The following is a 25,844-nucleotide window of genomic DNA, read 5'->3' on the forward strand; positions in this document are numbered from 1 at the left end:
TAAACTCATTCTTTTACAAAACAAGTTTTGAAAACTTCTTAAAATAAGTAAAAAAAGCAAACTGAAACTGAAATTATGACACTGACTTTTTATTACATCTATGTATATATAATATATATGTATACATAATTAGAAAAAATATTATATATATGTAAATAAGTACATACAAATAAATCTTATTTATCCTTTTATACAAATAAATCTTATTTGTGTAATTTTCCTTATATGTAAGATTGGAACTATGATGCAAAATGTCTTCGATCAGAGAATGAAGTAGAGATATTTTATTTCAGGCTTGGAAATATTTTCCCTTTCCATAAAATACAATAGTTATATATCTTACACACGTTCCCCCTATACGGTTTGAAATGCTTAACAATGTAGCTATGTCCTCCCCAGAATCTTATTCAGATCCATTGAGACGTACTGAAGATTGCACATAGCAGTTTCTTGAGCTTGAGCAGTTTCACCATCATCGGTGCCTAAAAAAAAGGAAAACTATTAGTTGAATGCTAATGACCTTCTTCCCATCATACTGCACTTTCCAGTCTAAATGTATGTCATAGCAGACTTTTACGCTTGGGTAGTCTAAGCTTGGTATATACCTCACGTATAAACATTCGCTAATATTGAGGCCAAATTTTAACTTTTCCATCCATTTCTTTAAATAAATAAAAAAAAAAAACTCCTTTCTAATCTTAAAGTTATAAAATGTCTTAAACACTGTCATTAGAAACGTAATATTTTCATAAAAGAAATGTCGGAAATCTTTCTTTTTTTTAATGAATATAAAGGTTAGCTTTAACTGCACGCGTATATTTATTGTCACATATATGAGTTTAATTTAGGTTACCTAAACTTTATAGTACCATGTATTTAAAAATATATTTTTTAATATCGCATATTTGTAATTTATACAGAAACATATATCTTAATGTGTCTGTGATTATGGCAAAGCCTCGAGAGCTATCTGCCTAAGGGGAGGGATGCCTTCGTGGTGGACTTTCTGAGGGAAACTGACTCGTATACACGTTACACATGGAGAAAACCACGAAAACGCCCATGTAGCCAGCCCGTTTGCGGAATTCGAACCTCGGACCGAACTACCAGTGTTCAGCGACTTTACCGCTCGGCCGCTGGTAGGCCCATATATCTTGAAGAAAGCTTCCTTTTTCCAGCAGGCTTAACACTACATAAATATACTTCTAGTACTAAAAAAATATTGCTCAATATGTAATTAGTATTTTACTTGCGTTACCTTTTCAAAAATTTTGACTCCACTCCTTTCCACTCTAGCTTTTAACAAATTACTCAGTTCTTGAAATATTTCCACAGAGAAGACATCAAAAGAAATGAAAGGATACCTGCAAAGGCGGAGTTTCTTTCTTTATTAAAGGGGGTCAAGATTTCCTCTGTACAGTATTTCATTAATTAATCCGTTACCTTTTTATTCGAACCGCACTACCACTTCACTTTTCGTTAGTTCTCACAAGGATGTAATTGGGATACTTGCACATAAGAACAGAGTTCTTTAAAGATAGACACAGAGCTTTGGAAGCGACATTGACCGTTGGAATATTTTCTCGCAGAGTTCGGAGACTTAAGTTAGCCTTTCCGCAAGCTAAACCACTCTCGCATTTAGAAGTAGTTCGAACTGAAATAACACTTGTTAGGATTCTACTTTAGGAATCTCCAGCATTAATTTTACTCTGAATTTTAATTCGTATTTTGTGTCATCTGAAATCCTGCCAGCTGCGAATATTTAAATTGTAAGCCCAAACCATGCATCTATTAAATTTAAATAAAGAGTTTGTTGAAGCCTTCTTCTGAGTCTCTAGCTGCTTAGAAGATGCAATAAATCGCCTAACAGTCTTAGCAAGTTCTAAAACGTTAATTAACGAATAACCCTGCACCTTTACTGTTGAAAAAAAACCTAGTGCTCGACGTCGTTTTCTGATTTCGTATAGTATAAGAAAAATTCCTATTAGCAATGATCAGGGTGATTGCCATAACAGTCTGAATAGAATTAGTTTACATTTTCACGTATTTTCCTCATCCTCCAAGTATCAACTTACAAGGAATGGTAAAATTTTCTTTTAACAAATTTTAAATTAACCCAGGATTGACAACAATTCCTACTTTGGATTACAGTCACAAATATATTAGAAATAAGGGATTTCTTAATTTTATAATATCATGCAATAGAGTCTTTTCCGCCATGAATAAGAAATGAAAGTAATCTCCTGTTTAGTTTTAGGTCTAAACAAAATCCTCATAGGTGAAAACATAATTCAAACATTTAGAATTCTAAGAAACTTTGCTATCACATGTTACACTCTACGTTAGAAGCACTTGATTCCCTATAAACAACAAAAAATAATATGAGGAAGATAGATAACTTTTTTGTAACTGAAACAAGCCCTTCGCTGGGCTGATGTACCACGAAACCTGGGTTTTACCAGTGATCGAAACAAATTCCTTCTAGCAGCAGCTTTTAGAATTTATGAGGAATTCCTGCATTGTTTCAGTAAAGGTTGGAATGCTTATTTAAACTTTGCTTATTGTAACTGTTTCAAAGGTAAAAATTTCTTTCTTTCCAGCATTTAAGAACATCAGTGAAATGCGAAATGGACGAAGAAAGATATATTAACGACTTCATTGATTCAGTATAAAACATATATCCGTATCACAGCGAAAGCATTATGAGATAAGTATCAAAAAGAAAAAAAATGAATTAAAAACAAAAATTGAAAAATATTTTCGTCCAACTTAAAATTCATTCCTTGAAATTCGGAAATTTGTAAACATAAATTTGCAGCAGTATGGGCACATTAAATTGTATGCATTTCTATGTAATTTTTTAAAATATTTTCTTGATATATGACTTTTCATTTTAATTATTGATATATTTAATTAATTAGATTAATAAGATTATTGATAGGTATAAGAATTAATATAAAAGCAATATTTCAATCTTTTGCTTCTTAGAAGTCCATCCATTTCTGTTTCATGAATTAATTCTGTAAAAAGTTAAACGTAAACTTTCCGCGTTAAAGTAAAAAGTGTCTTTAAAGAAATGCATAGTTTACGAACATCCTTAAAAAATATGTTCTCGTTCTACATAAGTACCCCTTCATGGATGTACTATTAATGTACCCTTGTTACTTATTGCAAGTAGAATAAGTGGATTTGTCAAAGTAGGAGACGTGAAAGATGTGCAGTGCCTTCGCCGGGACTTAAATTCCAGACTTTCTAATTGCTAGCCAGACGTACTTTCTAGTTATAACCACAAAGGTCCGAGGTAAGGAGAGAGGAAAACCTTATAGAGTCCGCCACGTAAAGGGCGTCAGGGGAGGAGAAGATCCAATCGCCAAATACTGGCGGTGACGAATTATCGTCCGCGTCACTTGTAGAATCACTGAATTTGTGGAAGCAGGATACATGAGAAAAGTACAGTGCCCTCGCTAGGACTCCAACTCCGGATCTTCCGACTGCTAGTTGGACGTGCTTTCCAATGGCGCCATGAAGGCGCTCAGTAAAAAGGGAGAAATGTTTATAGACTATCAGACTATCAGTAAAAACAGGTATGAAGCATACAAGTACAGTTATCTATAAAATATTTTACACCTCCGAAAAAAGAGGATTCAATTCGCTTAGAAAAAATATAAAAATAATAATTTTGAATAAAGGAAACACGAAATGCAATTTTGTTCAGTGAATAAGTTCTTAGTAAAGAAAATATTACACAAACAGGTCGTGTGCTTAACATCCTTTTTTATCTCATACATGATCATATTTCATATAGTTTGGAAAGCTAGAGCAAGGCTCTGTGGCAAATGTAATTTAACAAGGTTTGCACAATCTAGAGCAGCGCTTTTCAAGTCTCCTTATTTGAACTATTTTTGTAACGTTGTCTACACTATTTATATATGTGGTTGCACTTAAGTATGTACTAGAGAGAGAGAGAAAGGGAGAGAGACATATATATATATCTATATATAGGGAGAGAGAAAGGGAGAGAGACAAAGACCAAAAACTAAAGAATATTTAATGAAATACATACTATTAATGTTGAGAAAAATGCTTAAAATTAATTAATCAAATAAGAAAAAGACAAAAATATATAGAATATATGTCAATCAAGAGTGGTAAACTATCCAACAGAAAGGTACAGATTGCAACAATTTGAAGCAAAACCTTTGAAAATAAACCTGAAATAAAAGTAATTTAATACAAAAACGTAACAGACTAAAAAAAAGTGGTTTCTTTCTTTGTCTTTTTCAAGGAGCAACCGAAAGAATTATCGAAAGAGCCAAATTTCTGAATTAGATCTAGATGAATCGCAAAATATTCAAATGAAATTTTAATGGTTAGTTTCGCTTTTGCATTAAATTACAATTATTTCCCGTTTGTTTTTTCAAGTTTCTGCTTCAAATTGTTTTAATTTGCGCCTTTCTTTTATATAGTCTACCAATCTTGAATAATATATATTCTATATATTTTATTGCTTTCTTTATATATATATATATATATATATATATATTCAAAGTTTTCATGATAAGTCCATGATATGAAGACTTTTTACTTTTTTAACAATAGCTCCTTTATTTCCTTTTTCAACCTTTTTCTGTAATTTTAAATAAAAAATAAAAAAATTCAACTTTATGGATTTTTCTACACATATCTACAAAACATTTATTAAAAACTTTTTGACCACTTTTGGGGTACTCTTTTGAGTCTCCTATTTTTGAAGAATAATTGATTTTAAAATTTAATTAAAGTTTTACACTGAATGATATTCTTTGTTACCATTCTTAATTTAAAAGCGTCAGAATTTACTTAAATTTCATTTTAATTAGTAATCTTTTTCTTTGTCAAAATTAAAATTTTCAGAGAAGTATTTAAAAGTTCTTCTTTTGGTTTCAAATTCCATCTTTTGTTCCAATTTTTAGCCTTTTGAACGATTACCTTTCTCGTCAAGGTATTTTAATATCGCCAATGAAGCAAAACTGGCAAACCTATACGTCACCTACTGTAACGATCTTCATAGTTTCGATTGTGTTCTAATGAAAGTGCTTGAAGTTTCTAATTGCTTCTTGTGAGTTTTAATCAAGTCTTTTCACTAAAGCTTTATCATTTCACATACGTTTTAAATTCTTTGGATTGTATGCTATTTGTTTAAAGCTAAAATTTTGATTTGAATTTTTCACTGAAATATTTTATTATTTCACTTATGTTTTCATTCTTTAACAAGAATTCTTTTTGATATTAAGGTACACGATTCTAATTAGAATTTACTTTGCCTTTCCCTTGCTTTGGGGAGGAGCCAGTATTTTCGGGTGAACTATTATAATTAAAATACGCTGAAATGGTTCATCGGCTAATTCTGGATATAGAAAGGCAAGGATATTTGTGGAAGAGAGATTTCAATTGATTTCAATGTTCCTCTTTCTGACGAAGTGGCATTAAAGTTGATTGAACTCCTCTATTTTGTTCTTTTTTTCTTTACATTTCTTTATTTTTTTTAATTGGGGCATTGCTTGTTAAAAAAGTTTTGGTTTTAACATTTTTTTAATTCTTTTTTTTTTTTTTTTTTTTTGCATTTACAGGATTATTTGAAATTTATTAATTATGAATTTTAAATTTATGGTCTTTGTGAAAAATTAGTTCTAAATTTCTTACTTTATGTCCTAACTGATATTTATATATATTGGCAACAGAGGCATGTGGAGGATAATTAAGTACAAAAAAATATTTTTGTGCTCTTTTAGGCACAAAAAAAAATTATTGCTGTTTTTAAGTATCATTTCGAAAGAAAGTATAAAACGATCAGATCGTTACCGGATCGGGAAGCATAAAAAATCACCGATGCCCTCGCTGGAGCTGGAACTCCGGACTTCCAGACGTGCTACCAGTTGCACCACACGCAGTAAGAGATAAAACTCTTTACATTGCTTCCCTAATAGGACGACTGGGAGAGAGGGCGGGGCCAGGTCTCTAAATCCAGGTAGTGACGGATTACCATCTACAACATTTTTAGTAGATTTATTTTGAATTTTTGGAGGAGGAAAGGTGCCTTCTATGTATTCGAACTCCGTACCTTAGATTACTAGCTGGACGTGAAACCACTTACATCACAAAGAGAAGCAGTTAGGAAGGAGAAAATTTCTTACAATGGAAAAGGCGAAAATTTGCTTTGGCTTCTGGTTAGCAGTTTAACAGACCACATCATAGATTTGGTATGTTGTTATTAAGAAGTCCGGTTATAATGATATGTGACTACTTCTAGGGGGGTTATGGCAAGGACAAAGATTTCTACACGATCTTAGACAATGCATAGAAACAGCTGCTATGGTTGATGGCACAACATTCTGAGGCGTGTTTAAGAATACACGGGTTATCCAATTGATACATGTTGTGTTATAAAAGGATCACACACAGAACATTTGTATTAATCCTATAAATTTCAGGATATATTCTTCTAAACTTGCAAGTATTTCAGCCGTACTGTTGTTTCCATAAAACTTCAAATTTGTCTATTTCATTTAGGCTAACCCTGTGTGTATGCAAAGTGCTTGGAAAATATCTGGCAAAAATGTAAAGACACGCATAAGGGATGGAATTAAACAGATTTTGTAACGGAAAATGTGTGTCCAAATTGCTCGTTGAAGTGGTACAGAGCTCTGTTGAGCGGGATATAAAAGCATTTTACTAGCGTGAACTGTCATTCCCCGCGAAGAATTCGAGTATATAGGTACGCACCATTCTAGCCAACACTCATTTTATATACAGGGTTGCAAATGAAAGCAGGTATATGGAAATCGTTCATTGCACCTCATTTTAGTAGCTGCTCCGTTTTAGCCGCAGCCACACTGATAAAATTCGAGTCGGCGAGTTTCGCATTCGTAGAGGGATGCATACCGATCGAAATCCGCGCGAGGAATGACAATTTACGACAGTGGAATGCTTTTGCCACCTGTTAAACGATGCCCTATACCACCTCAACGTTCTGTGTTGCCACACATATTCCTTCAAACGAAGCTAAATGGCTAGGCTTTCAGTTTAAGATGAAACTCAAAAATACATTTAAAAAAGCATGACAATACTGGCAGGATTCCACCGAATAGGGCAAGCACACATATGACCCATATCAGAGAATAAACTCCACCTCAGAAGTCATCAGTAGACAAATAACATGGCTGATCTCAGGCCCACATGACCCTTTCCCCACGTATTTCTACAATTTCGCACTTTCAGATTTACGCGTATGGGGGGGGAGAGGGGAGGTCCAGAGCATTGTCTATTCACATGCATCATTAAAACAAGTCTTTGCCTGAGAAGACCAAGACTAGAACAAGATGTGAATCCGTACCTCAGATGCGCAGACAATGATAGCTATATGAGGAGGCGCAAATAATCCAACCAATGGATATTCTGGCATCAAAGGGATCTAGAATTATGCAACACAGAGTGATCCCACCCAAACTAATATGCAAAGAAGCCTCCCCAATGATTTTTGTTTGAATTTCTAGCTGAAAGCCGTCATAGCAAATAATAAAAGCATTTCAAATCACGCCCAGTCTCCAAGCATCTAAACACACCAGCATGTCAAAGCATCAGTATGAGTAAATCACAGTTGTTCTAAAAAAATTAAAGTGCTCAACAAGAACCAAAGTGTGTAAAGAAGCTAAGTACATAAGTTGTGTGAATGAATGGCTAGGAATGATAAACATGCAATGATATCGTACTCAATTAAAGATTCTAAGACGGCACAACCGGTGACACCGTCAGCGGTGGCAGAGCTTGCGATGTCGATTGCCCTAGACTACAGTAGCACCTCGGCACCAGAACAGTACCCTGAGCCCCAGGAAGGTGTTTCTAATCTGAATAGATAGTTTAAGGGGGCCTATATCTGCTTATTAAGAGTACATAGTAGGTGGCCCTTGCACTTTTTCTGCAAAATTTTCGTGATTTAAACAGCTTTCAATGCGGTATACAGAAGATGCTCGTGACGCGAGTATTCGCTTTCGGATGACATTTGGAGTGCACACCTCGAATTCAAGAAATCTCGCAGAATGTCGAATGTACAGTAACATTGTGACTATCGAAAAATAGTGGATCGCGACAAATGCTAATTGTTAGGAATTATTTCATACAACACTGTTTCAAATAACATTGCAATTCATTACTGCAAATTGTGTAAACGTCATTTGGGAGGACTGTACAACGCTTTCTGAAATATATAAGTTTTAACTGTAGAGTAATTTCTAATATGAATACCGTTCCTTGTTTTAAAACATAAATCTGAAAGTATTTTGAGATATGCACTTCGTCTAGATTCAAGAAATTCGACCCTGGGCTCTAGAAGAATGATCCGCGTTTTCAACTAGGGACTCAATCAATGAATCGAGCGTGTCAGCAAGAGACTTTACAAGTTGGCAGTGACTCTGTATGAGTGTGATCTGCACGCACAAATTAACCTTTTTCATGTTATAGTCATGTCTGAACGCTTCTCTGACTTACCTAGCATTCTTTCGGATATTCTACACCCATTTATGACATGCGAGTTTATCCTCTTCCATCAATATCATCTGCAGCCGTACACGTTCACAGCTACCTAATAATGGTTTACAGAAAAATTCATCTGAATTAGAGTTATGAAATTGACCTCTTGACCATCATATCTCGTCAGTGACCTGATCTGATATGCCATGCAACGGTAAATTTTAAGCGAAGATCCACTACTTATGATCATCATAAAACTGTGGAGCGTTGTTTTAATAATCATTGTCTTCAAATTCTTTAAAATAGACCTTGGAACCCATGGACTTGTTTCTGTAGTTCTGTGCTTCAAAAATGAACCTACTAGGTATTAGACAACTAGCCCAGTTTTCTGAAATGCTAGTGATCTATTGTTTTGCATTAAATATATCTTGCTACCATCTTAAGCCTAAACTCCAGCGCTAGTATCAATCTTCTTGGTTATTCTAAACGCCCTCCAGGGGATGGTATTGTTCATTTTAAGGAACACCTGTCTAGAGTTCTAAAAAATAAAGCAATGAATTTCTTCATAGAGTTCCCGTCTTCGCTGCAGAATAGAAAGGTTATTAGGTTATTTAATTACGGAAAAGCCTCGAGGGCTATCTGCCTAAAGGGAGGGATGTCTTCGTGGAGGACTTTCTAAGGCAAACTGGCTCGTATACACGTTACGCATGGGGAAAACCACGAAAACACCAATGCAGCCAGCCCGTTCGCGGGATTCGAGCCTCGGATCGAACTACCAGAATTCAGCGACTTTACCGCTCGGCGGCTGGTCGGCCTGTAGAATAGAAAAGCTACGTAAAGTAATAAGTTAATTTTAGCAATTAAATTTAATAGAAAAATTAATAACTCAAATTGAAGCAGTTTAAACATCGACAAATTTCTCCCTTATTTTAATAAAGGGATTTATATATATATATATATATATATATATATATATATATATATAGTATAAGAAAACAAAAAATTATGATAACCGCTGCCGCAATTGTCACTATATTGCACTCAATTAAAGAGCTCCCTTTTCCAAAAAATATGTATGGCATAATAAAAATAATAACTTAATTTTATATTTTGTGTTTAGGTTTAATTATTTAATTAGTCAGTCCCTTGCAGTTAATTATTAATTAAGTGCAGTTATCTTAATTTAAAAAATCAAACTACGATGCACTGATGGTTTTAGCAGAATACATTTCGATAAAGAGGGGAAATATTTGAAAAAGAGAATTTATATAGAAGAATATTTTAATGTATATATCACTGACTTATTATTAAGCTTCGAAATTTTATGTTTGATAAAAACAAATTGCTTTGTTTTCGATATTTGTTTCTTAAGGCTTAAAAAAATCTTTTTTGCACAAATATATTGGATAGAAAAGAATAAATTGCTTGATAATGTTCTGTGTGATTTATTCTTCATACACAAACAAATATCAGGAAGTTCAAGGTTTGGATTTCATTAGCTTCTAAACTATGAAATTTTTCACATTGAAGATGCATAAGATATCAAATTTAATTTGAAAAATATATCGAGGATTCTTTTATTAAATATCGGACCCCCATGCCACCATGGATCTCAATTTGTTTGGAAGATGTTAATACAGAGAATATTGTTTGATATCATTACTAAAGAACCCTATTTAAAATATAAAGTAAAATATATTAAGGCAGAACTTACCTTTTCGTTACTATACAGATGGTATGGATGATAGCATTTACTCGTAGTCTATCTATTATAACCTTCCACGCTATCCTTCGTATCTTGCTTCTGTTCAGTATAAATAAATTTGTGTTCTAAATACTTTCTTTCTTTGGGCCCATCAGTAAAAACTTGTTTCTGTTCTAAAGGAGAATTTTCTTGATATGTATTTTGTCTTGCCTCTGTTGGCTGAGACTGTTTCCGAAGCTCTTGACTCCGACTTTTTGGGTATAACTGGGACGTTAGCTCTACTACTTGTGAAAATTGCTCATATGGAGTGGAATGTTGGTAACCATCTCTATTAGAGTGTAGAATTTCTATTTCATAGCTGCTAGATCTCGGTTTCTCGTATTTACGATATTGTTTGCTTCTACCTCCAGACTGTTCATTCTCGAACTTGTAATCCGAGTTTTTATTATTGGATATTTGTTCGTAGCTACCAGCTTTGTCTTCATTAGGTAAGTAGTTTGTTTTTCCATCTGTTATGGTACTCTGCTCAATTTTATAATCTTTCATTTTTTCCTGCTGATCATATTTCTTTTGTTCATTATCTGACGAATCTGCAGATGAAGGTTTCACAGTCTGAGCTGGCTTATACATGTTTTGCTCGATAGGTACATTTTCAGAAAGAATTGGGTTCTTTCCTCCTGTGTACTTTTTACCATCATAGGAATCTTGCGCAGCATTTGAAAAAGGGAAAGACGGCAGTTCCTCTTTATCCTTCTGTATTAAGGATGCTTCATAATTAGGCTGTGTTTCTGATTGCTTTTCCTGCTGCACTTCGCTACCGTAATTTCCTCCTTGCAAATCACTGTGTTCATTTTTCACATCGCTTGTTGGATTTTGTATTTTTTGGTTTTCGTCATAATCTTCCAGTTTAATATTTTGATCAGAAACTCCTGAAAGTTTGCTAGGATTTCTCTGAATTTTCAAATCATCTTCCTGTATTTCTTCTTGAATAGGATACTTTGCCACCTGATCTTCTTCGAAATGTGCAATAGTGGGAATTACGTATTTTTTATAAATAGGCCCAATAATTTGGTCATGGACTTCATCTACGTAAATTTTCTCTTCATCATCTTGATGAATTACTTTGTGTTCTGTGAAATGGCCACTTCCAAGATCTCTGCCATGATCATGTAAGCTTTCTTCTGGAACCTTGTGGGAATTCAAAATTTCTCCTCCATCCTCGGGCTCAGATTCATGAGCTGAATGATTCTCTTCATAAACAGAATGATCTCTTTCTTCCAGATTATGCTTGTCGGGTATTCCAGAGTTTTCTTGATGGGATATTTCATGAACTTGGTGATTGTGGGGTATGATAGCCAGATTTCCTTCTTCGTGATAAGGAGAAATCAGACTTTCTTGATTGTCACCATAGTTCCCATGATGATAGTCTTCATCAACGTAACGACTACCGAATATACCATGACGATAAATTCTTTCATTATATTCAGAATTTTTGTTGGGTATGGAACTGCGCAACTGAGAACTATCGTAATTTAATAGACTTCCATCATAATGAATCTCTGGGGATAATCCAATTGTAGTGTGGTAACTGAGAGTCTGAGGGCGATGACTAGAAATAAAGTGAACAGGTACATTTTTCAGTTGGTATAAGTAACCACTAGACCCTAGTTTTCCATAAATGTCGAGAGGAGGCACTTTAATGTGAGGAACTTGATTTACGGATGAATAATCTTCCAAATATAAAGCATTAGAAAAAGAACCAAGATTTTTTGGAGCAGGTACAATAGTAATACCACCTTTAACAGGAATTTTTGTAATTTGGCGATAAAATGAAGGATATGAACCAGAGATAGAATCCACTATGCCATATACTTGGCCATAATCATTCGAAAAATCTTTCAGTTTGCCACTTAATGCAATCCAGTCATTGTTACTTTTAGTTGGAATATACGTCGAGCTGAAGTGTGAATCGGGGAAAAGATCGTATGTTCCTTCTACTGCCACATAACTTGCAAAGAGTATACTAAAAGCAACCTGCATAAAAATATTTACATTATTAATTTGTTGCCAATAATGCCTGAAGCTAGTAAAGATATACGTTAAACTGAATGTGTCAGCATAAATCACTTAAAATTTGATAAAATTAAATATGATGCAGCAAAAATAGTTACATAATATAATCCTAATAGATTATCAACATATAGCGTGTTTTAAATTCTTGACTATTTATATGGCCTGTAACTGATATTATTAGATTCACATTCATAATTCCATTTGAAATGCAAGTGTGTCATTGGAGTTGTGCAAATTTAATTCCTTCTAAGCATGCCTATTTGCTCCCTCTGCACCAAGGGTCTGAAGCAATTTTAGAATGTATACAATACGACTTAAGTACTTTTTAAAATGTACCAATAAAAATCGTAACACAGTTACAGTAGCTGATTCTTAAATTTTATATATAAAAGTATTTACACACTCATATATATATAATCTAAACAGAAATTGTAAAGCTAACAAGTAATGAGACGTAAGACCTATTTGGTCTTAAAAATTTTTGCGCATAATGCTGACTCATATATATATATATATATATATACTAGAACATAAATTATCACATAATATATATATATATGTGCGTGTATACATACTTATTCATACAGAAATATATTTATAAACACAACATACATACACACATATACACACCATATATATATACACACATATGTACACCATATATACACACACATATATATATACACTATATATTATATATTATTTATATACAATATGTACGATAAAAAATAGGTAACTGTAAATTATATTTTAAATTAGCAATACCCCCTTACTTCTTCTTTTTGATTTGGGTACTTCCCCTCTCTACTCAAAACATAATAATAATGTTATCTAAAAAACGTCTTTCAAAATTAATTAATTTATGTAACCATGCCTGCAATGCGATAAAATCTCATCCATTCAGATCAAAGGAAAATTTTACTAAACTATTGAGATTAACTGCGTAGTACTTTTTTTCGTGTCGCTTGTTCAAGCAAACGCGCTCCGCTGTGTTCATTACTAAGATGTAAACTGATACATGCAAAAATTATGGAATGTATCACGCTCCCAAGAATGGTGTGGACTGCAAAAATGTTCACGAATAAATTAATGTGTTCGTTTAGTCGAAATTGTTTCCTTATTTTTTTTTTTTTTTTTTTTTTTTAAGTTACGCATTGGGGTCTCTCCAAATAAATGAGGCAGATAAAGTACCTCGCCGTTTAACGGTTATCTTCTAGATCTACGCTGCCATCTTCTAAATGCCACAAGAACTTTCATTTCCCTTATCTATCTATCTATGTATATATGTATATAATAGTTTGATATATTTCCTTATATATGTATATAGAGAGAGCGTTATGTTATATATAGATAGCATATATGTATATATAAGAGTTTTCCAATAAACTCTCCGCTCTAAAGCGCTGTTTTGCAAAATAAATTTTTGAGATGTACATTTTGGACACTGTTTTATATCTATGGTAAAATTAAATTGTTAATGGGTTTCTAATTAAAAAAATATGTTTTACAAGATGGCAACTGAAATGACTTTCTTATACTTATTGTAAGAAGAATCCAAAAATAATGAAAGAAACCCTAATTCTAATATTTCGGTTTACGTAGCATATGCACAGTTAAATTTAAACATGTTACAAAGCAAGAGAAAGAAAAAAACTCAGCGACATACTGCATTTATCTCACAAACACTTTTTATTGTAAAATCATATTTCTAAATGAGAAGATTCTGAACTTCAAATGCGTACTACTGCCTTCACTAATCAATTCGCGGGCTTGCTTTCTCTCACAGTGAGTTATCGCTTAAGTATAGCAGTTGATTATGTCAAATATGTAAACAAACGCACAAATTGGAAACAAAAAATTTAAATTAATTCAACTTCAGTTTGGATTTCGCAAATTCTAAATAAAACGAAAGAAAGATACTGTGACTTGCAGCCTGACAACATGCAAGCAAATCCCCTTTACTATTTACTACAACAATATAATTTATCACCAAGCATGTCTGCTTTGATTCGTCTTAGAAAATCTACTACTATAACTTGAATATACAAATCGCACCAGCTACAATTTAAATTCTTATAGTTAGCTAGTATCGGGCAGCACTTGAAGCATATAGCGCATTGCTGTTTAAGTTAATTTTCCATCAGTCAGACCAATCCGTAGTCTTAAATTTTTAACATTATACATTTACATTGCATTTAAAGTGAATGAACAAGAACAGACAAAAAAAATTACAAAACTAACTAACTGGTTAACAAACTGAAATTGGAAAAAATTCCAGCCACAGAAACTCTCAAAATTTTTGCCACATAGAAGATAATTCTAATAGAATAAAGGGAGAGAAAAATTTATCATTTATAAATTACAACTTACCGCAAATCTCATTTTGTATATCACATACAGAAGCTGCTCAATGAACTCCTAGCAGCAGGCCATGCCTTTCACTTTTATAGCAACTTCCTGTTTCAAGAGTAGGCTTGAGAAAAATGATCGGAGGGTAAAAGAAAGTCATTATTGATTTTTTCCCCCTAAAGCACCTGCGTCTAGAAGCAATAGGTGTGTCTTTTATTAGATGCGACATCAATATGGTCAAGAACAAAAGTAGAACAAGAAAAAAACTATGAATGGGTAAAGATGTCTGTAAGCAAATGTTTAAAAAAAAAAAGATAAAAAAAAAAGAAGAAGAAGAAATAGAAAGCGTTTAGCCTCTGAAGTGTTGCTTGTCTACCAGTTTTGTTGTTTGTTCCTTGAAACAAAATAAAAAGTACCTATTGCCTCAGAGAAAGGCTTGGCTACCTAAAGCATTTTAGGGAAAGATCTGTGTAAAATAAAAGGAAATAAAAAGCAAATAATTATATTTAGATTGATAGAAACTTACATACATTGCTTTTCAAGTAACCTCCTATAACAGGAGAGAAAAATTCCAATTTCACTTTCTAGCTCAATTTCACGTTCTAGTCTTTAATATTTTTTGATATTTTCTCGCATCCACGGTAGTTAGAAACATGCAATAGGACAAATAAACATATCACTGATTCTTTTTACTATATCTGAAAATTAAATTGCAATATTAAACTTATTTCCATGCTTACATGAAATCCGAACACTGTAGTTTATACACTGTGTTTAATAATACAGTTTTGTGACATCAAAGGAAAACGTTAAAGGACATTTTTGTAATAATCCTCTATTCCAGTTTTTGCTTTCAACAGCATTTTGAGAAAACATTAGTTTTATTTGGCTAATAAAAGTAATTCGCATGAAGATTGCTACTTTACAGCGTCTGCATGTATTGAGATAAATAACATCATCTCCTTTTAAGATAAATTAGCTATGAATTTCATAACAAACCTTCCGAAAACTGTTCACTGCATTCTTTAAACAAAATTTGATTCAATTCAAAAGCATATAGTTTTATATTCTTAAGAAAGTAAACATATAGAATAGTTTACTCAGCGAACTGCTTATCATAAATTTTCCAGTTCTTACTATACACATTTTGTCACATCGAAACTCTTTCAAAACGGAGATTCAAATTTCTCCTTCAAAAGGGTTGGCCCACCAGCGTCCAAGCGGTAAAGTCGCTGAACACTGGTAGTTCGGTCCGAGGTTCGAATCCCGCGAACGGGCTGGCTGCATAGGCGCTTTCGTAGTTTTCCCCATGTGTAACGTGTATACGAGCCAGTTTCCCTTAGAAAGTCCTCCACGAAGGCATCCCTTCCCTTTGGCAGATAGCCTTAGTGTGCTTTGCCATAATTAAATACACCAACACCAACCTTCAAAAGGATCTTTCCTCTTAAATTTTCCATGAACAAAGGAATTATGATTCATAAGTATCTACCTTATGATATATCCTTATGATATTAGGATATATCTTTATTGTTATCAACTAATCATATGCTTTATATGCTTGCCATTTTATTTCTTCTACATACTCTTAAAATATATTTTTCTTTGGCTGCAGCTTGCATTTTAATCTTGTTTCCTTAGAAATTTTCAAGGATAGCAAACGTTTCATATATGCTTAAAATAAATTTTTAAATAAAAGTACATTTTAAACCCTTATCTCTAAAACTCTGTTAATCTGTTTAAGTTTTAAATCTGAAAAAAGAATGAAGTTCCCTGTCTTTTTCAGTTCTGCTTTATTCGTAGGCTAAAAACAAGGTTTTTCTAATTCCAAAATAAGCAACCAACCTAGGAACTGTCACTCAGGCAAGCAGACAGTTAAAGCATCAGCTTGTACTGAAGAATCATTGTTTTAAATTAAATTTTTTCATAGGGCAAATTTATTCATTCTGATTCCTTTTGCCAAAAATAGGATAAAGTTTCAATCAAAACATTAATAAACAGCTTAGCCAAATAATGAAAATTAAATATCTGAAGATTTAGATGAATTTGTAATGCTCTTTGAGGTCCTCCTCTTTTTCCCTTATTAATTAAAAAGAAAAAAACATTTTGTATAACATAATTTGCTTTCATAGAAGAATTTTTCTAAATCGCGAAAAATGTTAAATGAAAATTGATGAAATTAGTTTTTTTTTTTTTTTTTCTTTTTCTTTTTCTTTTTGTACGACTTTAACAATTTATCTCTCCAATGACAGCCGATTTTGGTCATTTTTGAGAATTTCGTGGCAATGCGACATTTTCACTGTCGGGGAACAAATTCATCGCTTTCACTACAACTGTTTTATTTGAGTGGTATTTTTCTAATTTTTTGCATTCTTTCCCACATTTATCACACCCTCTTAATCCCTACCCCATGCTTAATGTTAATACAAGCCAGTTTCTCTTAGAAAGTCTTCAACAAAAGCATCCCTCCTCTTAAGCCCCTGAAGTAAAAGTGAGAGTTATTAACTCCATTCCAGATTTTTATTGATGGTATTCATGCTGTTCATGATATGTAAGTGATTTTTCTAAAACTCTCGGACAGTAATATTTTATTCTTTCTAGCACATCCAAGATTTGTAGATGTAGGGCTAAAAGGTATTTCTCCCGCCTTCTCAGCACGCCTTCCTGGTGTAATGGTCAGCATGCACGGCGCGTATTTGAGAGGTCCGAGGTTCGAGTCCCGGCGAGGGCATTACTCATTTTTCATGTCTCCTGCTTCAAAAAAAAAAAAAAAACCTAATGTCTCTACAGAGCTTTGAAGTAAAGATTTTGGGATTCAAATTAACCTATTGATCAATAAAGCTTGGAGGGAGAAACTTGACCTTAATGAACTCGAATTCCTCCAGTAAGCTTTTTAAGGCCTAGAGAATTAGCATAAACATTATCCATAAACAGTTATATCCCTTCCTGAAACATATTTCTTTACTGCACGACAAAACATCCTATTGATCCACTCAGTGAAAAATATACGAGCGACTCAAACCTTGCTATTTGACCTGTCCATAACTCTAAACTGGCTTTTTACACTTTTTATTTCTTCAATGTTAGTGGATTCAATAAATATTACAAAAGCAGTTCGGTTGCATTAGCAAACAACAAGAAGGTAAGACGGTCATTTATGGAGATTGTGACTGGGCACTGAATTCTTTTCTGCTGCAGCTGAGAACTTCTTCACAACTTAAACTCAAAAATAGCCTCGTCTCATCACATCCAAAAATTTGCTACTGCAACGAACACTCAGAAATCGTAAGTTTGTGGAACTCGGCTACGAATGCCTCAGTTTTCTCGGCATCCGAACTCCCGGTGCCTCCCAGTGCCTCATAACACAATGCATGCCATTCTTCTCTTAAAGTTATTAAACCACCACTTGCTCGCCTTGAAACCATTATTTGTCGACGTACCTGGCAGTTCATTTACGAGGCTGGTGTACAAGACCCATGGCTTATCTCCGATAAAGTTTTCTATCAGAGTATTGTCTGTCTGCTAATCTCTTCTCATTTATCTGCCACACATCGTATATCGTACCACACAAGAAGTAAATTTCTAAGTCTTCCAGAACACATAGTCATTGTTTTCAAATTCTTGTGACTCATTTTGTTGCATCAAGCGCCTTTTATTTCTTTTTTAATATACGCAAATCGTCAACGTAGACTTGTTATAAAATCTTAGGATACTGGCCACTCGCAAACCTCGTTTGAGGGTGATTATCACAAAATCATCGAATACAATGGGCCTGACTTTAAATCACTATATTGGGATTTATCACAAATATATCTTCTTAATTTTTATATCAAAATAATTGGAAAATGTCCGAATTTTGGCTGTATATTCAGACGAGGTGACCCTGATACCCAAACTTTGCTCAGTAATAATAACGCTAGGGCCTTTCATATAAAGATAGCGACCGTGCGACAAATAGTACAGTGAATGTTTATGGTACACAAAATTTAAATCTGCTACAACTGCTCAACACGCTTTTTACTGAACACAAGGGTAAAGCCAACTGTTGTGAAATGATCGCCTGTTTCTTTAGCTTTATCTCGAGACCTAAAATTTTATGTTTGCCCAGAACAATAAAAGTCTAAAAATATGTATAATAATTTTAAAATCTAGAAATTAATCGTCTAAAAATATGCCTGTAATTGAGATGTAAAGTAACTTTCGAAAGGACAAGCATTTAAAAATTCAACCTTTAAAAGATCGCATTACGTTATATAAAAGACAGCGGTGATTCGCCAGTATAACTGTTTCTCACTCCATATGTTTTGAACTAATCTGTACTTTTAATCAACGATCTGGACACAACGTCAAATATTATTTGGAATTGAGCTTTCACATATTAAACTCCGTAAAATAGTGTAAAAGTAACTTTTCTTATACCTTCATTGGTTTAGTAATAAAACTAAGCAAAGCTTTAAAATGAAACAAGAACGTTTTTCGTATTTCAATAAATAACGCTAAAATACACTGGTTTCCAAAAATTAAGGAAAAATCACAAAAAATAGCTATAACTAGTTCAGAAATAAGCCAATCCGTATAAAATTTTAAAATGTTGTCAAATAAAGAACTGCTAAGCAAAACTACAGTCTGCAAATTAGTAGGATCCACTCCGGATATATAATTTTTGTAACTGCTATTTCTCTTGAATAATAATAAATGAATCCTGTTTTTTTTTTAAACTTATCGTCTGATTATTTAAGCTACGACTAAAGCTGATACATCACATATATATATATATATAAACTTAAAGCATCTAAAGTTAAAAGAGATAGAGTCAATGAAAGGCAATTCCTCAACAATATTAATAATTATGCACCCGTGTATAAGAGTTTGTAAGGTATTTCTAACGCCTTCTTAGCATGCCTTCGTGGTGTAGTGGTCAGCACGCTCGACACGTATTCGAGAGATCCTTGGTTCGAGTCCCGGCGAGGGCATTGCTCCTTTTTTCATCTCTCCTGCTTTCAAAAAGTACCTAATACCTCTACAGTGGCGTCCGAACTAAAATACGTGGTGGATGATGATTTTCCACTACCAGGATTTGGAGATTGAGTCCCCTAATTCCCAGTCGCCGTTTAAAAGGGGCAGTATATAAGGTATTTCTCCCGCCTTCTTAGCATGCGTTCGTGGTGTAGTGGTCAGCAAGCCCCACGCGTAATCGAGAGGCCAGTGGTTCGAGTCCCGGCGAGGGCATTGCTCATTTTTCATCTTTTCTGGTTTCAAAAAATACCTAATGTCTCTACAAGGTTTAACACAACATCTAAACAAATCAAAATTAAAATAAGAATTCATAGTAGTAAAAACTCAAAATAAAAATGCAAAAGGGAAAAAATATACTAGAATATAAAAATTAATCTCCTTTTACTGAAACTCTAATTCAGAATTCAACAGGGAAAACGGAATTTAAGCTTCGTAAAAGTCGATTAATATGTTTCGATATATGTATGTAAGTATGCATGTATGTATGTGTAAACCTCAGAAAATTTTTTCAAAACACTTAAAGTAATTTAAATTTCAATAATTGGTTTACTTTAAAGGCAGAACAACAGTTAAATCACATTAATTGATAATTCCATTTTATTCAAGACAAACATTTATTTTAATGAAATGTATTTGAAGCATTTTGCTAAATAAACGACTATTTTAATATATTCGTGTTATTAACATTACCTCCTTCATAGTTACATAGGCACTGAAATTCAGAATCCAAGGGAAAATACACTGGAAAAATTCAAGTTTTTTTTTTTTTTTTTTTTTTTTTTTTTTTTCCTAGAATGATAGCAGATACTGTTTGTTCCCAACATTCGACAGAAACATTCAGATTAGATAAAAATATACATTGACAATGAAAGAAAATGTCGCTACTCACTTCGAATAGCGTTGTCATTTAAAAGACATTTTAATGTATAAAAAATATAAACAAAGCCTATTTCCAGCTATGTTTTAGTTTCACTGTTCAACTTATTCAGCGCATAATAATAGCTGTATTTTTGGCCTTTGAGACTCATGTTTTATTACGTAAAAAATAGAAGTTTGAGAAGGACTGATTTTTTTTATTACTATTAGTTTTATTCATTTTACTGATATTCTGCTGATTACAAAATCAGAAATGCGCGTTTTAGTAGTTGAAAATTTTTATAGTGATTATGTATTTTATGCCTTATAAATTGATATTCTGACTTTATTTCAGTCACTTTATATTGCATGTCTTATGTTGCAAAATGCTTACAGTTATTTCGTACATAAATGATGTCAGCTGAACTTAGAAGCGTTAAATCCTGATGCTTCTTCTCTAGAAACTCGGCATCTCGAGAATCTTGTATCAATTTACTGATTTTTTCCCCACAGAACTATAAAAATTCTCAGAACCTTCTCGAGAAAATTAACTTGTTTAAATTTATTGCTTTTAATGCAATGGAAATGTAATAATTTCTAAATAAAGCAGATCCAAAAAATTTCTGCAGTTTTTTACACATTATCCCACCCCAAAAAAACTAATCCGATTTGATATTACAATAGACAGTAGTTTATTGACACTGTGTGAAAAGAATTATACGTATAACTGGTTAACTAGTCGTTATATATGTATGTATAACTAGTTAATTAGTCTCTTTCTGAGCACGGATAAGACAATTGAGTCAACTCACAGGAATGCTGAAGAGGACGATGAACAAACAATGCTGATAAAAGCACATTAACCGAGAAAAACTGGCAGAACAGTTACTGTTACATTTGAGCCAAAAGGCGAAAGATTCTTCTAGATTATAGATTGTTTAATAAGTTATGGCGAAGCATTTGTAGGGAAGGTTGGGTAATTATGGCAAAGCACTCAAGGGCTACCTGCCTAAGGGAAGAGATGTGTTCGTGGAGGTCTTTCTAAGGGAAACTGTCTCGCATGTACGTCATACATGGGAAAAAAACCACGAAAATGCCCATGGAGCCATCCGTACGCCGGTCAACGAGCTACCAGTGTTTAGAGACTATACCGCTCGGCCGCTGATAGCCCGAAGAGAAGGAAAGTTGCTCTATGGAAAGTTTACATATGCGGAAAATAACGAAAACGTTAGTTCATCGAGATTCAGAGTCCCGCCAGTGGTCGAGTGATTAAGATAGTTGAATACTGAGAATTCAACCTGGGTTCGATCGCAGTCGAATCGGCTAACTAAGTGGTTGATTTTCGTGGTTTTCCTTGTGTATACGAGAATACGAGTCAGCTTCTCATATACTTTCTTTACAAAGCCTCCCTTTCCCTGAGCTTTCCTCTCGTGTGCTTTGTCATATCCCGATAATCTAACCCAAACGGCGGGATACAAACTCGGGCGAACTACCATGATTCGGCTGTAATATCCATTAGCCCATTAGCAGAGATACAAGAAAAACTTATTTTAGATAGTAAAGTATAAATGATTACAAGCCAAAAAAAAAGGTTAGAAAATAAATCTAGCTGCAAATATAACCATCCATGAGACAGGCTGATTATACAGGTATGTTTTCAAAGTCACTAAGAATCAGCCCTTATTTTTATAAATAGGAACTTTCTTATGTAGGAAAGAACTTTTAAAAATGATTTCTAGAATTGTCTGCATATTAAAGATTAGATCTTAGGTATTCTAAATACTAGATTTGGCTGATTAAAGACTAGATACTATCTAGGTATTACTGAAAGCGTGATGAGTTTAAAATATTATATAACTTTCAGATAGTCGATATTGTTTTATTTTTTTAAACGTTTAAAGAAACTGTAAATCTTCTGTACCTCACATTTTGTATCAGCGATATCTAAAACTTCGCCCTTTATTTTTAATCATTATGAAGAAAACACTTGATAAGAAATCCCATGTAGGACATTTCAATGTGTAGAGGTAAGAATCCTACTCCTGATCCAATCCAAACTGTTTTCTTTTCTAAATTTCCCTTTCATGGTTTCTTCCAAGAATTTATGATTGCACATATAAAATTATTCTACACCAATGACATTTTTCCAGTTTATCTAATCATGAATGCTGAAAATGAAGCTCTAATCCATTTAATATTCGCAATTTCGAATTTATCACTGAATCATTGATTTCTGCATTGTTAAAAAATCTTAGGTGCTAATTTTCTTTTCACATTGTCGTATTTTAAAACAGAATGTTTAGACACTTATTATGATTATATTTCGCTATGTTCCCAATGAACTTTTATAAACTTTTATAACCATATGCTATTAAAAGTTTAAAAAAAAAGGAGTTAAATGCTTCTGGTGTCCCAAGCATTGTTTTGCATTACACGATAGGTTAATCAATGTCCTCAGCTGCTGTCATTAACATGCTGTAAACGGTTTCTAAATTTATAGCACAATTTCCCTCTGAATTAGGTAACTGTGGCAAAGTAATACGTTTTCATTCATGAGTTATCATTTTTGAACTTGCAATGATCTACGGCAATGAGGTAGCTTTAGCTAGGAAAAGGCTTAAGAATAAAAATAAGTAAGTTCCGTAATGCGACGTTCATAGCCTCAGGGACGCCGAAAGGAGTTGAATGACTTGCGCGACAAGTTCGGACGAATTACGATCAGACAAAAAGAAAGAAAGTTATGAAAAAATTATGCATTGCTGTAATTTAGAGCCAGATCATCGTCGATTCCCATAAGGCAAATATATTTCAGCTTTTCATATAGAGAGAGTTAAACACTATGTTCAACGGAGTAAAAAACTTAATTCAGTATTAACCAAATTCATTTAGAATACAAATTGGGTTGGAGAGAAAAAAAGTTGAAGGTTTGGAGCTATTTTTGAAACACAAAACTGAACTATTCATGAAACTTTCGGAAAGAAATTTTAAACTATCTTAATACTATTTAAATTAAACTTATTTTATTCTTAATTATTAATTTGAATATTTGTTCTTAGTTTGGCTTATTATTTTTTTATTTAATCATTTTATACTATTATTTTACTTTATCAAAACCTGATAAAATTTTCTAGCATACAAAAACTCTTCATATCTACGTAATATACCGTATATAAGATATACATATAAAAATCACTAAAACTTTATATTTACTTTATTTTTCAAAATTATGGTTGCTAATTTGGAAATATCTATAGTAAAGCTTTAAAAAACAATAATCTAAAATTCTAATTAGTAACCTAATCAGAGCTTAAATTGCGTCGGAGCCCACTGGAGTAGTTTTGAGGATAACTGATAATTGATTCACCTATTTGATCGAAATGTTATAAAAATAGATGATAGTGGTGAAAATAAAGTGTAACAGTCCGAGGTTTTAAACTTCGAAAACAAACAAAAAAAGGTAATATTTTCGTATACATGTTGTTACTTTTCTTTTGAAAGTTCAAGTACTGCTTTTATCATCGTTTTACATTCGTCGCATATTATTTTACGTATTTTAGTAGTGTTCCTCTTAGAATTCCCTAAACAAAATTCTGTTTCAGTATAATATCAAAAATACTTCATACAGGGAAAAGATACTAGAATTTGAATGATTTTTAATACAATTGTCCTCCGAGGAAAGAGATTTGATTGATGAAAAGATTATCACTCGTGTGTGGAAACTCTTCTTCCATGATGTGCTAATTTTCTGTGGATTAAAATTGTTTGATGATCGTTTTAAACCTATCAGTATATGCGGAAATTTTTGGAAACGTTCGCATTCACTTGGAACAAAATAACAAGGAATAAATCGCAAAAGGAAAAATTTGTTAACTCGAATTTTATGCTTTGACCTCAACTTTAAATGTTGTACAGGGCAACTGACATCGATATTGCTCAATTTTTATTTTCTGAAGTCGAAACAGTTTTTTAAAATATAAATACATAAAATGATATTTTGACTTACAAAGCCATTTATATACACAACGAACTCTCTCGTAGTGACCATCTCCCCTAGACTACTACCTGTGAAAGTGGCCAGTATTTCTGAGAATATAAATGACATTGGAATCGAGTGTTATAGTACAAGGGTTCAATAATAAGTAGTAGCAACAAGTCCATAGTTCTAAAACGCCTATATTATTATAGGTATAAACACTTACGGTCTCTTAATATAACTACCTGCCATACCTACCACCTTCTGCCGAACTACTGAAAGATGTCGTACATAATCAGCACGTCTACTTCTGTTCGTACTCTATAGTGACCGCTCTAAAGCAATGAGCTCCTCTCTTAATGCTCTAAGCTCCTCTCTCCTGTTGTAATGGATCCCTCGCAGTAGTTCTTTCATTTTGGCGAAGAGATCATGGACACACAAACTCATATCTGGCCAGTATGGCAAGTGTTCCAGTACCTTCCATTGCCATCGTTTTAGAAATCCACTACAGCGCACGCATTATGATATTTGGAATTGCCATGGAGGAGGGTGCGATTTGGGGCGTTTTCGTGGTTTTCCTCGTGTTATACATGGGGAAAAACACGAATGAGTCAACTTCTCTTATAAAGTCCTCCCCGAAGGCATCCCTCCCTTTAGGAAAATAGCCGTCGCATGCTTTGCCATATTAAAAATAAACCAAATCAAATGCACTGCGGAAGGATAGCTTACGCACCATCGGAAAACCATAGCTTATTTATCAACTGCGAAAGGTATATATATAAGTCGGGGAAACCAACCGATGGCTGGAGGAATCTCAACGAATCTGTCCTATGGTCTACAAAATTTATTTTTTGAAAATTTTAAAATAGCACCAAATGTTATAAATGCACCAATGTTATAAATCTTCAAAGGTCATAAATTGATTATAAATCTTGGCGACAAAAATTTATCACCAACACTCGTTTGCAAATATCTCTGTTTCAATTTTAAGTGCTATTTTCCACAGTTCAACCATCAAATTTTACAGAATTAATGTACTGCAAATTAATAAAGGGAATAAATTCATACATGTAAAATAAGTGGCCACAAATTAAAGATTGCACAAAGTATATGGTAAAGAAACAGAAAATTATCGTAAAATGTGAAAAATACATAAACATATAAATAAAAATAAGTATACAAAAAAGCAAAATTTATAAAACCAATATGCAGTTGTTTCGCGTTAGTAAGAGTTGCGCTATAACGCTTGGTCAGTATTGAATCATCCCTAAAGAAAGTCCCAACCGATCTTTCATAAGCCTATGCCCCATCCGATACAGCGTCCACTTTCATAAAACGTCCTTTCTCGTCCGTCCCTAGAGAGTTGTTACA

The 25,844-nt window shown here is 33.3% G+C and overlaps 1 protein-coding gene across 1 annotated transcript; it reads right to left on the reverse strand.

Moving 5' to 3' along the window:
• Positions 1-73: 73 nt before the first annotated feature.
• Positions 74-14,800, reverse strand: LOC118195787 (uncharacterized). Its single transcript, XM_035367113.2, has 3 exons — positions 14,654-14,800; positions 10,220-12,244; positions 74-482 (listed from the first exon to the last, which is right to left on the reverse strand). The coding sequence occupies exons 1-2, from the start codon at positions 14,663-14,665 to the stop codon at positions 10,268-10,270; spliced, it is 1,989 nt and encodes a 662-aa protein (XP_035223004.2). The 5' UTR covers positions 14,666-14,800; the 3' UTR covers positions 74-482; positions 10,220-10,267.
• Positions 14,801-25,844: the final 11,044 nt, after the last annotated feature.

Source organism: Stegodyphus dumicola, chromosome X1, assembly GCF_044657685.1.
Source record: "Stegodyphus dumicola isolate Sdum_Otavi_A_Nest chromosome X1, ASM4465768v1".
Lineage (NCBI taxonomy): Eukaryota > Metazoa > Arthropoda > Arachnida > Araneae > Eresidae > Stegodyphus > Stegodyphus dumicola.